The following is a 17574-nucleotide window of genomic DNA, read 5'->3' as shown; positions in this document are numbered from 1 at the left end:
TTTTTCTTTATACCTATGATACTTTATTTATATGAAACATAAGCTAAAATGGCCACTTTTCAAGGTGGGTCTGCTGCAAATAATGAAAGGATGGTAAGAAAATGAATACAGGAGAAAAAGAAATTGAAAAAGTAGGGAGGGGGAGAAGACAGACTAAAGAAGCTATGAAGAAAATAATTTAAAAATAAAATATTATTGAGAATGCATTTAATGTTACTTGTAGACTACTGTTATTTACATTAAGTCATGAGAGAGAAAAGCAATTCCTTTAACCCAGGTGCAGAGGTTTCACCAATGCGACTCATAGTTTTAAAAAAGTAATTTTCATCTAGGTCTTAGCAGGGAGCCACCTGAAATACTGAATTAGCCACTCTTCTCTACTCTCGTCAGTAGGGTATACTTTTAAAGGAAACCATGGAGGTACCAACTTGCATTTAAATTTGATAAAAGTAAACTTTAAACCAAAGAAATAAAATAGCTGAATGAATGTTGGGTCTTTTTAATATAGTCTTCTGATTTCCTGCCATTTTTAAAAATAATTTCATTGATGTCTGATCTTTTCAGAATAAATTATGTAACTCTTTTACTTTAATTAGAGATACATGTAAGTAACCCAATGCTTTGCCAGTAAAATGTGCAAATTGTAATAGTTTCTTCACAAGTTTTGCTAACGCTTCCGTTATTTCAGGTATTTTCTACATTTTTAAGAGCATACCATCCCATTTTTTTGATTAATGCAGTTGCTCTTCCTCACCAATCTCCCTTCATACTGACTCAAATGAACCTTTTCAAATATTCCTTTTGATTTTTCCTTTTCTACTTAGTTCTTCTGCTTTGACTCCAGGCACTATTAGTTAACAAAGTGCTATTTGCTTATCAATTTGATTGTCTCGTAGGGAAAGGAATCCTGAATACACAATTGAAATGATGTGAGCTTTATTTTTTTATTGGTTTATATCCCAGCTTTATTTCTGTAAATAACTCAAGGTGGTGAACATATCTAATCTTTCCATCTCCTGTTTTCCCCACAACAACAATCCTGTGAAATGAGCCAGGCTGAGAGAGAGTGACTGGCCTAAAGCCTTCATGTCTAAGAAAAGACTAAAATTCAGTTTTCTGATTTGTAACCTGGTGCCTTAACCACTAGACCATAATACTAGTTCATACTAAACTATAGTATGGGTTTCCCCATCATTGTATCATATCTTCACTAAGATAAACATCTAATTCTGTTCATTGTGACATATAGATGTATTATCCCCTACCCTGGATATTCAGTGCTGTAGAAGGTGATATGTCAATACCGATACAAGGTCCATATATTCTTTTTATGGATAAAGACATGTATTTAGGAAGCATGATATCATGTGTTATAGATACCATGTTAGGCACAAAGACAGCTAAGTAACTTTAGAGCAGACAATTCTTCTCAGCCTAGGATGGAGGCAATTGCTAACTACTTCTGAAAAATTTTGCAAAGAAAATTACAGGGACTTTGCCGAACAGTCATCAGGAGTGAAGACTGACTTGAAGACAAAAACGAAAGAAAACAAAAAAATGTATATAGCTGCTTCAATTGAATTTTAAATGGTTAACATTAAAAAGAGAGGCTTTCTTTTAGAGTCTGATTCTTTCTCAACAAGAAGAGTACCAAAATTCTGATCCCCTGGCCAATCTCAAGATCTATGCTTTCATTTTAAAAAGCTGCAATTTCCTCGTTCAAAGGAGTTGTTTTTAAAGAATTTGCAGCTTTATTCACTTGTGCCTCTTTAAGATAACTTTTGCCTTCACGTATTTAAAACTTAGATGGGAAAATGCTGGGATTTACTGGATATATCACTTAGGGTAGCTCATTATTCTGGAAATTTGTCATGTCATAAATGATGTTGAGGATTTTTTTTTCCAAAGCAAGAAATCTTAGGAACAGCTGAAATTGGACATTATTGACCTTTAAAAAAAATAGATTTCAGTTTCCAGAGACATTTGTAATAGTCAGATTGTATTCTCAACAACTACTCTGGGGTCAGCATGTTGATTGTTATGGAGTTTTCATCAGATAGTAAAAACTAGTCTTTTAATATCGTATAATGACACTGTATTCTCTCTTCCTCCCTCCCTCCCTCCCTCCCTCTCTCTCCCTCTCCCTCTCTCTCTCTGCTGTGCACATATATCCTATCATTTCTCAAGGTTTTTCATAGTTTTCTCCTATTTTGGCAACTTGTGGTTTCCATGCCTATGGATCTGGGTCTTTTTCTGTCATTAGCCTTCGGTAATTCTTCTTGTTTTGTAGGAATACATTTTTCCTAATCTCCGTAACCCTAGGTTATAATGGCACGTTGTATGATTTATACACACGCTTAAAACTTCCTTACAATTACATCAATGTGGTCATCGGTTTTTGTAAAAAAGTCATATTCTATACTTCTTCCACGCTGCTAGAGGTAGGTTTCAGCAGGTTCTGACCAGTTCTGGAAAACTGGTAGTGGAAATTTTGAGTAGTTCGAAGAACTGGTAGTAAAAATTCTGACTGGCCCCGCCCCCATCTATTCTCTTCCTCCCAAGTCCCAGCTGATTGGGAGGAAATGGGGATTTTGCAGTAACCTTCCTCTGGAGTGGGGTGGGAATGGAGATTTTACAGTATCCTTCCCCTGCCATGCTCACCAAGCCACGCCCACCAAGCCATGCCACGTCCACCGAGCCACTCTTACAGAACCAGTAGTAAAATATTTTGAAACCAACCACTGCACACTGTGGAATGTAGTGTAGGATAGCTAAGCTCCATACTTCTTCTACTTTTATGAAATTAATCAGAATGTTTCTTTCTAGCCAGTTTCATCTGAATTGGTTAATACTTACATTATTTATGTCTTTATATTACTTAACTCTTTATGTTTATCTTTCTGATTAGCCACCTTGAATGGCTAACTAGAATCTGTCAGTAAGCAGAGATAAAATTGAAATTGCTACTGCTGTTGTTGAATAAATATTAACTGAGTTTTAGTTTTAAATACTGGAAATTTTAAAAGATGTTTTTAAACTTAATTAAAATTTAATTATATTTTTAACAGATGTGGGAAGAAGCCATTGTCTTGGGCAAAGAGCTTGCAGAACAATATGAAAATGAAATGTTTGATTACGAACAACTTAGCGAAGTACTGGTAGGTTTGTCTTTAACTCACTGTAAATGACTCCAATCACGATACTTAACATAAATATCTCCGTATTAATTACAAAGCAAATTCACATAGGACTGTGCTGATATCTGAACAGGGCATATTTCACAATATATTAAAAGTAACACATTTGAATTAGAAGTATGCCTTTTTAACATAAAGCATATTTGCTACTGATTTTAGATTTTAGGTAGTCCTGGGACAGTAATTGGATTGTAATTTCTGTTGCTAAGCAATGCGGCTATAAAACTCAGTGTCTCATGATCATATCACTTAGCAATAGCAATTCTGACAGTTCTGGTTGTTGTTGTTAAGCAAGGACCATGTGGGTTGTTAAGTGAGTACTGACTTCAGTAGTGGTCTGTGCCTGTTTTAAGAGCACAGACCACAGATTTATACTGAAATGTTTATTGCTAAACAATTAGCTTGTGAAACTTTGTGCACAGAAAGTTTTTGCAAATTTCTTTGCATATATTTTCAGATGGGTATATAATTATTTGTTCTTTAGGTATAATAAATGATGATATACATTCAAGTACCTCCTCTTCTCTTATAATATTTTTATATAGCACTAAGTATAAGTTGGTGTAAAAGAATATTATGATATCTGAATTGAATCAAGCAGCAAACTAGAACCAGAAATTTATAGCCAACGTAATTATAGTTTAAAGATGCAAAACATCTTGGGTGTTCCAGGGTTAAGTCTGATGAAAAGTAAAGCTCGTCTATTTTTATTCAAAATACAAAATTCCCAAATCCTATGTCATTAACACCCATACACTGCTCTCTTCACACAACAGAAGAAGAAGAAGAAGAAGGTGGGATATAAATTTGATGTCAGTGAGTTTAAATTAAGTTTCTAATTCATCCCATGACAGTTGCCCATATGTATGCATCTGTATAAAATACTATCGAACAGGGGTCTCCAACCTTAGCAACTTTAAGACTTGTGGACTTCAACTCCCAGAGTTCCTCAGCCAGCAAAGCTGGCTGAGAAACCCTGTGAGTTGAAGTCCACAAGTCTTAAAGTTGCCAAGGCTGGAGACCCCTGCTCTAGAATCCCTTGGGATCAAGGCAGTCAACATCTTATGGCAGAATGAGCTATCGAAAAGCAGCCTATGAAGTGGTAAAAGAGTATCACATACTGGATTAACTGTATCATAAATAAGAAATGAATATATGTAATGCTTTCAGGCCTCTTGATGCAGAACTTTCCAATCAATTCTTGTAGCTTCAGTCTTTCTGTAGAGGAAGCAGACATGTTTCACATCTAAGAATTGGGTATAAAGGAAGAATCTGCTTGAATGTAGTAGTATTGGATATTAGAAAAGATATATTAGAAAAGAAAAGCAGCATTATGATTAAGGGGTACTACTCTTAGTAGTAGTGCCAGAGTAGAGCATTAGATTATTAAGAGTTGAGCATTAGATTGTTACCCTTTCCTGGTTCAATCAAAAGCATACAGTATTATAGGTGGAAGACGTACTTCCAATAGTAGTTTCATTTATCTTCTCATTAAAAATCTGCCCCGTTTGGAAAGATACCATTGTATATTTGTTCCACCTGATACCACTATAAAAGCTGCAAGTAATTCTCTGTATTTGACTATCAGATTGTCCCCTTGACTACTAGCTGATACATTTGCAAAAAACTTACAGTCCAGTCCATAAATAAAACAAATTAAGAGAAATTTGGTCTTCTCTTTTCCAATTATCAGTTAGATTTTGCATACAAATTAACTTACCTTCTTAACATAGCATCCTATAGAATAGAATAGAATTTTTATTGGCCAAGTGTGATTGGACACACAAGGAATTTGTCTTGGTGCATGTGCTCTCAGTTCCTATAGAACTAGGGTGAAATGCATTAAATGTTTCTTATTTGTAAGTAGCGGTGATTGGGAAGGTTTATGAAGAAAAAGAATATTCTAAAAATTATGTTTTCTTAACACAGAAAAAACAAGCACAGTTCTATGAAAATATTGTGAAAGTAATAAGACCTAAACCAGATTACTTTGCAGTTGGTTATTATGGACAAGGATTTCCAACATTTTTGCGGGTAAGTTAAAAAAAATCTTCTCTACTTTGATTTTGCTGCAGGCCAGAAAAACACATTATGTATTCTATACACTTTGAATGAAAGACAGTATTCCAAATGTTCATAAATCCATTTTATTGAGAATAAAATAGAGTGGAAGATACAGTGGGTGGTCATGGTACACCAATGAATACTCGTTTCAGGTTTTTTCTTGAATTTTCACTAATATTTTGATACATTTTCAGACATTTTCTGGTGCTCTAGAATTTAACTTTGTGCTCCCACCCCAGTTTCTATAGGCTGAGTAAGTCATTCACCAATGTTTTATTTCCCATGGTTGAATGCTGGATGAAAAGCCAAGTAAATCATGAAGTCAACCTGTGTTTTACTAAAAAATATTGCTAGAAAATGACTCATATTTCCTTGCTGGCTTCACAGTTATAGAGATAAATGCTAATAATGTTGAATAACTAAATGCAGCCTTGTGGAAAACCACAAGGAATCACTTGGGAGGAGGCAAAGCTATCCAAAATATTTGAATTTGAGTAAGGCATAGAATGTGAAATAACAGTGCTATCCTAAAAAATGAAAGAGAACAATTTTCACACGTTCAAGTACATTATTTCTTTCTTTTAAAGTAGAAATATAATAGCAGAAATTGCTTATGTGCTAAGTGGAAATACAAATAAACTTTTCATAGACAGAATATAATGAAGTTAGGTTTAGAAAAATATTAATCAAAATATGTTAGCTTTCTTAATGAGACAATAGCACTCTTACGTTTGTTGTGAGGAAGTAAAAATGTAAGGCTTAGTAGTCACAAATAAATGTTTAATAATAATTCGTCCCCCCCACACCCTTTTTAAAAACTCGCCTGCCTACTGCTTTTATATTTATCCATTTTGTTTCTAAAGACTCTGATCCTTATATAGCAGTAATAAAAATGCACATAAGAGTTCAGTCCAAAGAAAATAAATCTTAGAATAGACCCAGTAAAATCTTTGGGAACATTGTTTTTGTTGAATCTATAATTGACAGGTTTGGTAGATGTCAGTAGGTTTTTTTCTGTAAATCCAGATTTAATCTATAAAGAGCACTTAAACTTTTAAGGGAATTTAACCAACCAGCATAAAATAGTCATTATCATAAAATAACCTCATTTCACAAATATTTTTCTATTCCATAAATTAAAAACTATAATGTACTCATTTAATTCAAAAACATGTGTCAGAATAAAAAATTGGTGAATGTTAAGTAAATATGTGGAAGTATAAGCATATTCTTGTTTCAGGATCACTTTTAAAAAAGCTAATGATTTGTGTAGAATTTTATTTTCTGTTGGTTTCTAGAAATGATTACTTTCACAATGTAGAAGCAATCAAAGATATTCTCAACCAGAAATTGTGTGCGTTTGTATATTTAAGTGGAACCTGTCAAAAACTTAAAACATATCTGTTTATAGAGCAAAGTCTTTATTTACCGAGGAAAAGAATATGAACGCCGAGAAGATTTTGAAGCAAGATTATTAACACAGTTTCCTAATGCAGAAAAAATGAAGACTACATCACCTCCTGGTGAAGATATTAAAAATTCTCACGGCCAATGTATCCTTTAAATGTTTGCTATATGCCTTGCTATAATAAGAATCTCAACAACTTATGGGGTTCTTGCCATACCTACATTCTCTTATTATTACATATTAAATGTATCTAGGCCAAGATGATAAGATGGGATGAAATTTAGCCTAACTTGGCTGATCATGAAGAAAGCTAATCAGGTTTGGGTTTGGATCATACTTGAGTGATGCATCAAGAGAAACTCTAGAACTATAGATTAGAATGGAAAATGGGGGGAAAAACAGTAGCCGGCAGACTATTTCCTTTCCATATGGTGGTAAAAGAAATCATAAAGAGTCAAGCACAACTTGAGTGAATTATTTTTTACCTTTACTCAGTTTATGTATTTCCTTGTGTGCGCGTGTGAGATAAGTTAGGCATTCTAGTTGCATAACTTTAATTAGACATCACTGTAATTCTTAACTTGTAACACAGATATCCAGTGCTTTACAGTAAAGCCAAAACTGGACTTACCATCAAAATTTCACAAGCCTGTATCAGAGCAAATTTTAAGGTACAGACATTCGAAATGAGCAATTACTCTGAATAGTAGTTATTTCGTAGACTGCACTTGGTTAAATGCATTACCTGCTAAATGGCCTGAAGAACTGCATCTAAATTCATCAACACAAAAAGAAAGAAACAGTTTAAGGTGCAGCAAGAAATTATCTTTTTTACATTTATCTCAGGAAAAAATAATAATTTTTATTTCATGGCTGCTCTGTCCCTCATTCTCCGTTTTCATTTATTTTTCAATATTGATAAAATTTGTGCCTGGCTTTTTGTTAGTGCAATTTCTGTCTTCTGCATACATGCACAAGGCATTACCCCTGATAGATCAGTACTTTCAATCAGATTTTGTTTTCTTATTTCTTAACCGAAATTATGGATTTTTGCAACTAAAAATGACTTATGCCTCCTTATAATTCCTTCTATACAGTTTTCCATAAAATAAATGAATGTAGTCTGAATATTATAACAAGTAACCAAAATGAAACTTTTCCTGAGCAGTTATCATGGCAATACTATCAATCTCCGTGGGCCGGATGCATCACGCACTGGCCACGCCCACACCCTATTTAGCAAAGGGGAAAAAATCCCGATATGTCACATGGCACCGCTGTGACAACGCAAGTTTGATATCCCTGATCTAAGGCCTTGGTATACCATTAAAAGAACATATGTTCAAATTCTGAAAACTATGTTTAAAAGCATTGTTATTTATTTCAAAAACTAATTTGGCCATCGGCGTTCTCAAAAGGAGCAAAGGGACGAAGTCATGTCATGTGTCATAATGTCATCACCAAGTTGATTCAAATTACATATAGGCCACAGATGTCATGACACAATTTGCCAAATAATCCGTAGCGCATACTGATAGTGTCAATAGCATTAAATTCTTGACAGCCTAGTGCGCCCAGAAACAAGACTCTTGAAAAAGCTTCTCTAACCAGATTTATTAAAAGAGAAAAGGGACTTGATTATAGAAATCTCAACAACTGAATGCTTTTAGAACCCAATTTATAGGGAGTTCATTTTCATTCTCTTGTGGGGGGGAACCTTTTTAAGGATGAACATATGAGCTACTTCTCAGTTTTCCAGATAATAGAATAATGAGTGTGTGTTTTGAACTTATAATATTTTTCAGTCTGCCATCCTCTTTCCCAGACTCTGAGAAAAAGAATCCTCTTTCTCAGGTCTCAGTTGAGAGAGTCCTAATGCAGAGTTTCCATTCAACCATCACCAGCCATAGCGGCTCAAGACTGATCACAATCTCTTAATGTATCTTTATGAGAAAAACCTAACTCCAAGTTTTGCTTTTTACTTTGTCTGCACAGGCCTGCAGTACTGGCTAGTTGTGATATTGCAGAGCTAAAAAATTTGCTATACATAGATTAAAATTTAATTATGAAAAATAAGCAACATATTTATTCTTTATGAAGACTTGACACTCAGATTTTTGGCGGAAGGGTAGGATGACCCAATTCCATTTATCATTTTAGGTGATTGTGATATTTCAGTTTGAAAATCCTAATTTTAGGCTACTAGGATACATATATTAGCCCTATAAAAATATCACTTCCGTATAATGCTTAATACTGAAAGACTTATTGTTATCTTAGGTATTGTGGCCATATGAGAATATAAATGCACTTGTATGTTTTTTTCTCTTTCTAGTTTCTATAGGGTAAATGAGGTTCAGCGGTTTGAGTATTCAAGACCCATTCGAAAAGGAGAGAAAAATCCAGACAATGAATTTGCGGTAATTTGAACATGTTATGCACTTTCCTTAATGTCTTTTATGTCCTTGTATAAGAGCATAATACGCTTTCTGTAAACCTTTACAGTTTGTATGAATATGTGACACTTAGTTTCTTGTGTTAAGGAATTTCTTGTCATCAAATCCAAGATGAACAAAAATATGAAACATTTAGTGTTTAGTTTTTTTAAAAAGTGGTTGCAGTAATGTAAAGATTCTAGTCATAAAAAATTAATTCCTGCATGAATGATTTTCATTAATACCAGTTTTTTCATTTAGTTTACCTAATTTATACTTTAAAATACTTCACTCAAAAATTAAAATGGCTCCATTGAGTTAGGTTCCCTGTATGCATCACATTATTGGCAAACAAAGATTATAAACACTTTACTGAGGCTAAATTACAAATAATATTAAATGCTTCTTTGCACATAATATGAAAGCTTGTCTCAACTGGATGGAAGAGAGAAATAATTAAAGGAGTTAGAATAGGAAAAGAGAAAATTAAACTCTTTTCGTCCATCTTCTGAAACTGATATTTGCACCATTTGGGGATTTTATCTTGTTCATTTTCTAAGCAACAGTTCTCTACAATTTTATCCTCAATAAATAGCTGCCTACAGAATACTAGAGGATGAAATAATTGTTTGCAGTATAGACTGTTTATGTACATGTTGAAATGAAGTGAGAGATGATTCACTATATGAATTCAAAAACTCATGACAAAACTTAAAGAACATTAATTAAACTGGCTGCACAAGTGTTCTTTCACCAATTTTGAGTGGTTGTGTTGCCACAGTGATGTTAGTACATTTGCTTCTAGGCTTTTGTACAAATTTTGAGTTAGGATAAGTCTATTAGTTTATAAGCATTTTACTTCAAAACTTTTCTCTTAAATTACAGAATATGTGGATTGAGAGAACTATTTATGTGACAGCGTATAAACTACCTGGTATTTTAAGATGGTTTGAAGTCAAATCAGTATTTATGGTAAGTTTTAATCAGAAGATTGTTTAATAAGGTAACTTTATTAGATGGGCGATACTTTTAAACAAATCAAAATGTATATAATTTGCTGATGCTTGCATTTTGAATGTTTGCAGAAATGTTCCATGAAATTATATTTGCATCAGTCCTTCTAGGGCAGGGGGGATCAAACTCAATTTCATTGAGGGCCGCATCAGGGTTGTGTTTGACCTTGGAGGACTGGGGGTATGTATAGTTGGGGGTGGGGAGGTTCATAGTGGGTGTGGCCAGAGTGGGCATGGCCATGGTGGGTGTTTGACATAGGCTCAAGATGAATTTTTCCCCCTTCTCTTCTTTCTTTCCACAGTTCTTTACTATAACTATTTTCCTATCTCTTCTACCAGATATTACTGGCAAACATTTATTATTTATTCTTCATACTCCACTAAACTTTTTATTTCTAAATTTTTACCCAATTGTTTAATAGTAAATTGTTTTTTTCCAGGCAGAATACTATACTATTGTATTTTTATTGTTCAACTAATAACATGATAATACAAGATCTAACAGCAGAGGTAAATTCCCAGGATAGTAAATAGAAATGGCTGTCAATCATAGATTGTTGATTGTAGATTAAATGGACCAGTAGTATGTAAAATCTGGCATTAAACTGTAGTATTAACATAGAATGTTGCTTGTTTTCTATCCAGTACTTACTTAAGGCCACATAAATTGTAATCCAGTCCAATCCAGTCCTCCTGCAGCACTCTGCCAATGGAAAATGGGCCCTGCAGCCTGTTTTCAGCCAGCAGAGTGCTGCTGAAGGCCATGGAGGCCAAAAACGGGCTGCAGGGGGGCCGCACATGGTCCCCCTGTGGCGTGTTTTGGCCAGCAGAGGCACCGCAGGCCGGTCCTTTGATATTTCTAGGCTGGCTCTTCGGGCCAGATTTAAACACCCCGTGGGCCACATCCAGCCCCTGGGCCTTGAGTTTGACACCCCTGCTCTAGGGAGACCAGACCAGGAAACCAAAGTCATGGAGGCCAATATTACTTTTATTATAAATTCTTGCAAATTTAAATATGCTTCTCCTCTCCTTCTATCTTCATGACAACTAGAACATTACACTTTAAATACTTTGGGAAATACATTGCTGATTTTTTTTAGAAGGCAACAAGTGCTTCATTGTGAAATACTTCATCTGCTTGTCATTCCTATTGTTCCATCTGGGCACCATTTTGGCTTAGATCAGTGGTTCCCAACCTTTTTTTTTTTTGGCCATGCCCCACCTAAGCAACTCTAAAATCCTGATGCCCCACCCCCACCCCCTTAGCATATAATTCTTAGTATTCAAAAAGTGAACTCCTACTCACGCAGAGGAAGCCTAAAAGGCCATTAATTTGGTTTAAACAAGGTTCCAATTGCCCCCATTAAAAATCAAATTGCCCCGTGGGCACCACATTTGGAACCACTGGCCTAGATCCATTTATAGAATTTAAAAATGGTGGACAGCAGAGCTTCACTTTGCTATGAAGTGTTTTGGGACATCTGAAATGATTAAGAATAGTCTTGTGAGCTATGGGTATGAAATGAAAGATTCTAAAATGTTATCACGAATGAACTAAGGATTCAAATAAATTATTTTATATTAGGATGAAACACAATTTCTACCTGCATCAATTTTGAGAATAAATTACAAGTCTTTCATTGCAATTGGTTTGCATTTTTGTGTAAGGAATTTCTCTTTAGAGCAGAATGGCTTTTGGATTTGAGATTCATGTAGCTTACATACCATCTTTCCAAACTGAATTTGTCCATCCTACAAAGTTATTTTGGAAGGGGATGCTTCAGTTTTCTTCTCCACATGACATTAAGATGCTAGGGGCTTAGAGGTAGACCATTCCTATTGTAATCCCATTTGTTGAATAATTTGCCTTCTGAGGTTGGATTGGATGCTTCCTTGCTAAGTTTTAGGAGGATGGTGAAAATTACTTGTTTCAACATGATTTGGCTGACTAAAGAAGTTTCACCTTCCAGATATGGATTGAGGATGCATCTATTCCTTTTCGTAGATACATTTATTTTATACTGTTTTAATTACTGTTAATGGAATTTACCATTTATTTTTATCATAATACTGTTGTTGTTGTTGTTGTTAGTTGCGAAGTCGTGTCCGACCCATCGCGACCCCATAGACAACATTCCTCCAGGCCTTCCTGTCCTCTGGAGTCCATTTAAACTCATGCCTACTGCTTCAGTGACTCCATCCAGCCACCTCGTTCTCTGTCGTCCCCTTCTTCTTTTGCCCTCAATCTTTCCCAGCATTAGGCTCTTCTCCAGTGAGTCCTTCTTTCTCATTAGGTGGCCAAAGTATTTCAGTTACATCTTCAGGATCTGGCCTTCTAAAGAGCAGTCAGTATTTTCTAAATAAACTACCCAGTAATTTATGATGGGAACCATAGAAATTTAATGGTAATATAATTTAAAAATGTGGAGTTTTTTTCCAAAATCAAATTAAATATGTTCTAAAATGAACTGTACCACATCGTTAAATTCAGCACTGAAAACTGAATGAGCAAACAGAGAAACTCAAAGAATACTTTAATTTTACACTGATATTGATGGAATATAGTTTATTTGATGACTTTAGTCATATGTTATCTGATTAAAATTCCTCTGTTATGAAATCAGCTTTCTTTAGATAGGCAATGACAATATGAAACAGATCAATTTTACACATATCACATGATTATGCATAATTGTTTCTAATTTTTATAAGCTTTTTGTAAATAAAGATTATAATGATACACAATTGAAATCAATACATCACCTCAACCAATCTTAATATTTCAAAACAGAGCATTTAACTTTTTAATACACCTCCACCAAAGTCACAGAACCTGTTCAGGCTGTCATATAAGATAGAAAGCTACTAATGCAGTTATGTATCCCAGAATTCTATAATTCCAAAATGCTTAATTCTTGACACAAATATTATGCCCAAAGTAGAAAATAACATGAAATAAATTATATGCATTGTAAATTATTGGAAACAGAAATAATCTTTAGCAATCAGCTGTATTGCTAGTATTTTATTTCTAAATGGAAATTGTGCTAATTTCAGTCTAAAATCAGCCTCTTCTTAGTATTAGTATTTGTGATAGAATGAATAAAAAGCATATTATGCTATGAACATTATGCTCTCCAGATTAATTTTATTAGTTATATATTTGCAAAGAATAATAGAAGAAACTATGCAAAGAAATACTGATTTTGGAGAGGTTTTTTTTTATTTATTTTAATTTATATCCCGCCCTTCTCCGAAGACTCAGGACGGCTTACACTGTGTTAAGCAATAGTCTTCATCCATTTGTATATTATATACAAAGTCAACTTTATTGCTCCCAACAATTGGGTCCTCATTTTAACTACCTTATAAAGGATGGAAGGCTGAGTCAACCTTGGGCCTGGTGGGACTTGAACTTGCAGTAATTGCAAGCAGCTGTGTTAATAACAGACAGTCTGCTGAGCCACCAGAGGCCCCTATAAACAGGAGTTTATAATTACTCCTGTATTTGCATTGTAAACAATCACAAAATAAAACAATAAGAAGTAGAATATATCCTGAAATTTCTTAATAAGGAATAAACACACTACTTCAAATTTAGTTCTGTCCTTTGAGTTATAGGTTAAACCAGTGGTGGGTTGATCCCGGTTCTGTCTGGTTCTATAGAACCAGTAGTAAAAGCAGCGGGAGGCTCTGCCCACCCACCCCGATGTCATCAAGGGGCTTCTGTGCATGCGCAGAAGCGCACACACTCCCGTTGCAAACCAGTAGTAAAGGTAAGTAGAATCCACCCCTGGGTTAAACAGTAACATTTAATTAACAGAAACTATTCCAACGAAGTCAAATACATCCCATTAAAATCTAATGTCATTTCTATGTATTTCTATCTCTGTTTCCATCTCTGTTCCTTCTCTCCATACCTGTTGGTGAATATACATAGGTATCACAGATTCATAGTACAGTAATTTATTTTTACTCTGAAGTTTCCCAGTCAAAAATAGTTTATTCTGAAAAGTGTCTCAATCATGGGTTGTAGGGTTGGAAGTCCTGATAAAAATCATCTTTTCCTCTTCACTGACGCAAATATTGGAGTAAGTAGTGGATAACTCAAGTGAAATCTACACATAAATTTACAATGAGAAAAGAAGATAGGACAGATCATAAGGCACTGAGATTAGAGGATTCGTATATTCACTGAATATATGAAATAACAGTATGATCATAGCTATGTTGATAGGCTGTAAAACAATAGAAAAGTAGAGTGAAGGATATTTATGGAGGAAAAAGTACAGAATCTCTGTAATATAAGATTATAGATCAAATATTCTATATTTTCCCAAAAAATATATATTAAAAATTGAAAATGTTAATCTAAATATCTGTATAGTCTTTTTTGCCTAAGCTATCATATTTTTCGGACTATAAGATGCACCAGAGTATAAGACACACCTTAGTTTTTGGGGAGGAAAATAAGAAAAAGGCTGATTGGGGATGGATCAGCCTCCTGGAATACCCCCAATTAGCTGTTCCCAGAGGTGAACTTTAACAACAGGTTCGTTGGTTGTGAGCTCTGTGCCTTGCATTTTTTACAGCCTCTCAAACCTCCATTTCAGAGGCTTTTTTTCAGCCTCTCAAATTGAGGTTTCAGAGGCTTTTTTCAGCCTCTGAAACCTCCATTTCAGAGGCTGGGTGGGGCTACATTCGATGTATAAGACACACCCAAATTTTCACCCTCTTTTAGGGGGGGAAAAGGTGTGACTTATACTCCAAAAAATACGGTGTATCAGAACAGGTTAGAAAGCATAACATGAGAACTACAGTATAGCTGCAGAGTTTGAAATTGTTAGGCCATTAGATGTAACTCCCTGCTCTGCACAAAAATACAAATTAAATCATGCCAAATGATAGCTGATTAGCTTCCTTTGTGCATGCACTGAAGGGGACCTCACTACCACTCTGTGTAATTGCCTTTAGATCTTATTTTTAGAATGATTTTCTAACATTTAAATGAAATCTGGCTTTATGTAACTTAAATCCATTATATTATGTCCTGGAGTTGTGAAATAATAGAGAATAGATCTTGTCCATCTTCTTTATGAAACTTCTAGAAGAAAGTTATATTTCCTATCATTCTTCTCTTCTCAAACTTCCTTCAGTTTCTCTTTGTAAGATTTAGTTTCTAGTCTCTTTTGTTTCCAATTCTGATGTATCCCTTTGAAAGTTAATTTTAGGGTGGGGGGAAATCCTTTAAATTATAGTATGTAGAACATGGGGTTAGGGTTAGGGTTAGGGTTAGGGTTAGGGTTAGGGTTAGGACTGGCACCCGGACGCTGCATGCCAGAAACCGGGCCACACAAATCAGTGAAGCCCCATCCGCGGGGTGCAGAGAGCATGTGAAACCATGCCCCCTATGGTCCACGTGAAAACCTCTCTCCAAGGAACAAAAGGTTGGGAGTCACCAGTGTAGAAAATTGGTAAGAATACTTTCAACCAAAAGACTCATTCAGTACTAGATGAATTAAAAACACACAGCTTGCTGGAAGCATTAATAACCAAGTTAAAATTTAAATATTTTGGAAACATAATTAATTAAGATAGTTAATTAACACAGGTTGAACATAATCAATGTGTGTATGTAAGTGACAGTTATAAAGACTTGATTATGTGTCTTTCAGAAATATCATAAGATACTGGTGTTTTTCTACAGTTTATGAAAATTATAGCAATCAGATATAAAATTCCATTTTGCATACTTCAAATATATGTCATTATTATACAAACGGGTATGTCTGTTGGATTGGAGATCTCTCTTTAAATTATTAGAATAAAATTAAAATTATTATAAAACTGTTGCTGCATGCATAGTCATGAACAGCTTCTGAAGCAACTGTATTTGATAGGAAATAGAAACTGCATTGCTGGTTCAAACAGAAATACTGTCGTCATGCTCCTGTTTCATGGCACACCTTTCAAAATATTGCAGTACACTACTATTTTGTGTATTTAATAAAAAAATCTTTGTGACATGAAATACACGCTAGAGATTAAGAATTTTTTATTCTCTTTCAGTCCTCTTCATCCTGCAGTTTTTTCATTTCAAAAAGAATCGACCCTGCGATACAATGCATGATAGTAAAAGGTGACAGCAGTTTGTCCATCAAATGTACAAAGAGCTGCCATGCTGCTTTTGAAGTGTTCCTTTTTTGTGTTACTCTACATGAGTGATGGTTGATCTAAAAAAATCCACTTTTTGCTTATTGTCGTTGTATTTATGGCTCCAACTTTTTGAGCATGAGTATCATTATTCAATATTGCATTTTAAAACTACATTATTATTTTTTTCAGGAACAAAAATATCTTGTTTTCAGTTAATATTTGAATTCAAACTATTACAGCTCTTGTAATCATTTTTGTTGTTGTTAAACCTTTGTTTTCTCAGATTGAAATCAGTCCACTTGAAAATGCAATTGAAACGATGCAGTTAGCAAATGATAAAATTAACAATATGGTTCAGCAACATTTGAATGATCCAAATCTACCTATTAACCCTCTGTCTATGCTGCTAAATGGCATTGTGGACCCTGCAGTCATGGGAGGCTTCACCAATTATGAAAAGGTTTGGTTGGTTTTTGTTCTCTCAGTAGTGATGCCATAGAGATGAAAAATAAAGAGCTTAATGTCAATGACACAACTGAATAAGTTATTAATAAACTGATTAGTAGCCATTACTAGTAGAATGTATTTCAAATTAAAAACAGGTAATCATTTGCTAATTAAATACTTTTAAAACATTTTTGTAGCAGTTAGTTCAGGTAAGACAGAAACTAAGGTGAACCATTTCTTGTTTGATGAATAAGTAATGAGGATTAGTAGACAGAATTTATGTGGCCTTGTTTCTTTCTCCTCTTCTCCCCTCTAAATTATTAGACAACCCAAAGAATTAAATCTGATTTGAAAGCCATATTTAATCTACCACTGGGTCAGCTGGCGCCACGAGTAAGGCTTTGAGGAGAGCCCTTCAGCCACATTTTTACAATGGCTTAATCCAGATGTCATGTGAATCTATTAACGGTCAATAGTGGGCCAGGGGAGCAGCAATTTAACCCCAAATTGTGACTCAGTTTGCAGGTTTACAATTGCCAGTTTCTAGTTGTGACTTAGATTGCCCGCCTATGTTGTGAAAATCTCAAAATCCATAATCTATGTGATAGTATACAATTCTGTAAAAGAACAACAGCCAGTACACTTCTTGCTCAGGGCCTCATTATATTAACCAGGATTGAAGGAATTAGATACAGTTTCTCCATTATTACAGTGACTATGTGCTGCTAGGTACAAGAGTAGAATGCTATGAATGGCTGATAAGGTAAGCCAATAAAAGCACATTTTCTGACCCAGGTGTGTTTGTTCTAAGGGCAAAAAACCTTAGGTGGCTGTTGTTGGATTCAACCACCATA

At 34.7% G+C, this 17574-nt stretch overlaps 1 protein-coding gene across 6 annotated transcripts in view; it reads left to right on the top strand.

Moving 5' to 3' along the window:
- Positions 1-17574, top strand: part of DOCK1 (dedicator of cytokinesis 1) — a 513270-nt gene that overhangs the window by 437256 nt on the left and 58440 nt on the right. For all 6 annotated transcript variants that reach the window (XM_058189019.1, XM_058189020.1, XM_058189022.1 and 3 more), the window contains 7 exons: positions 3069-3158; positions 5127-5231; positions 6673-6814; positions 7262-7340; positions 9005-9089; positions 9990-10076; positions 16557-16733. In XM_058189019.1, the coding sequence (XP_058045002.1) occupies positions 3069-3158; positions 5127-5231; positions 6673-6814; positions 7262-7340; positions 9005-9089; positions 9990-10076; positions 16557-16733 (765 nt within the window). The remainder of the gene's footprint in view (positions 1-3068; positions 3159-5126; positions 5232-6672; positions 6815-7261; positions 7341-9004; positions 9090-9989; positions 10077-16556; positions 16734-17574) is intronic.

Source organism: Ahaetulla prasina, chromosome 6 (genome assembly GCF_028640845.1).
Source record: "Ahaetulla prasina isolate Xishuangbanna chromosome 6, ASM2864084v1, whole genome shotgun sequence".
Classification (NCBI taxonomy): Eukaryota; Metazoa; Chordata; class Lepidosauria; order Squamata; family Colubridae; genus Ahaetulla; species Ahaetulla prasina.
This window is presented reverse-complemented; position numbering and strand designations above follow the sequence as displayed.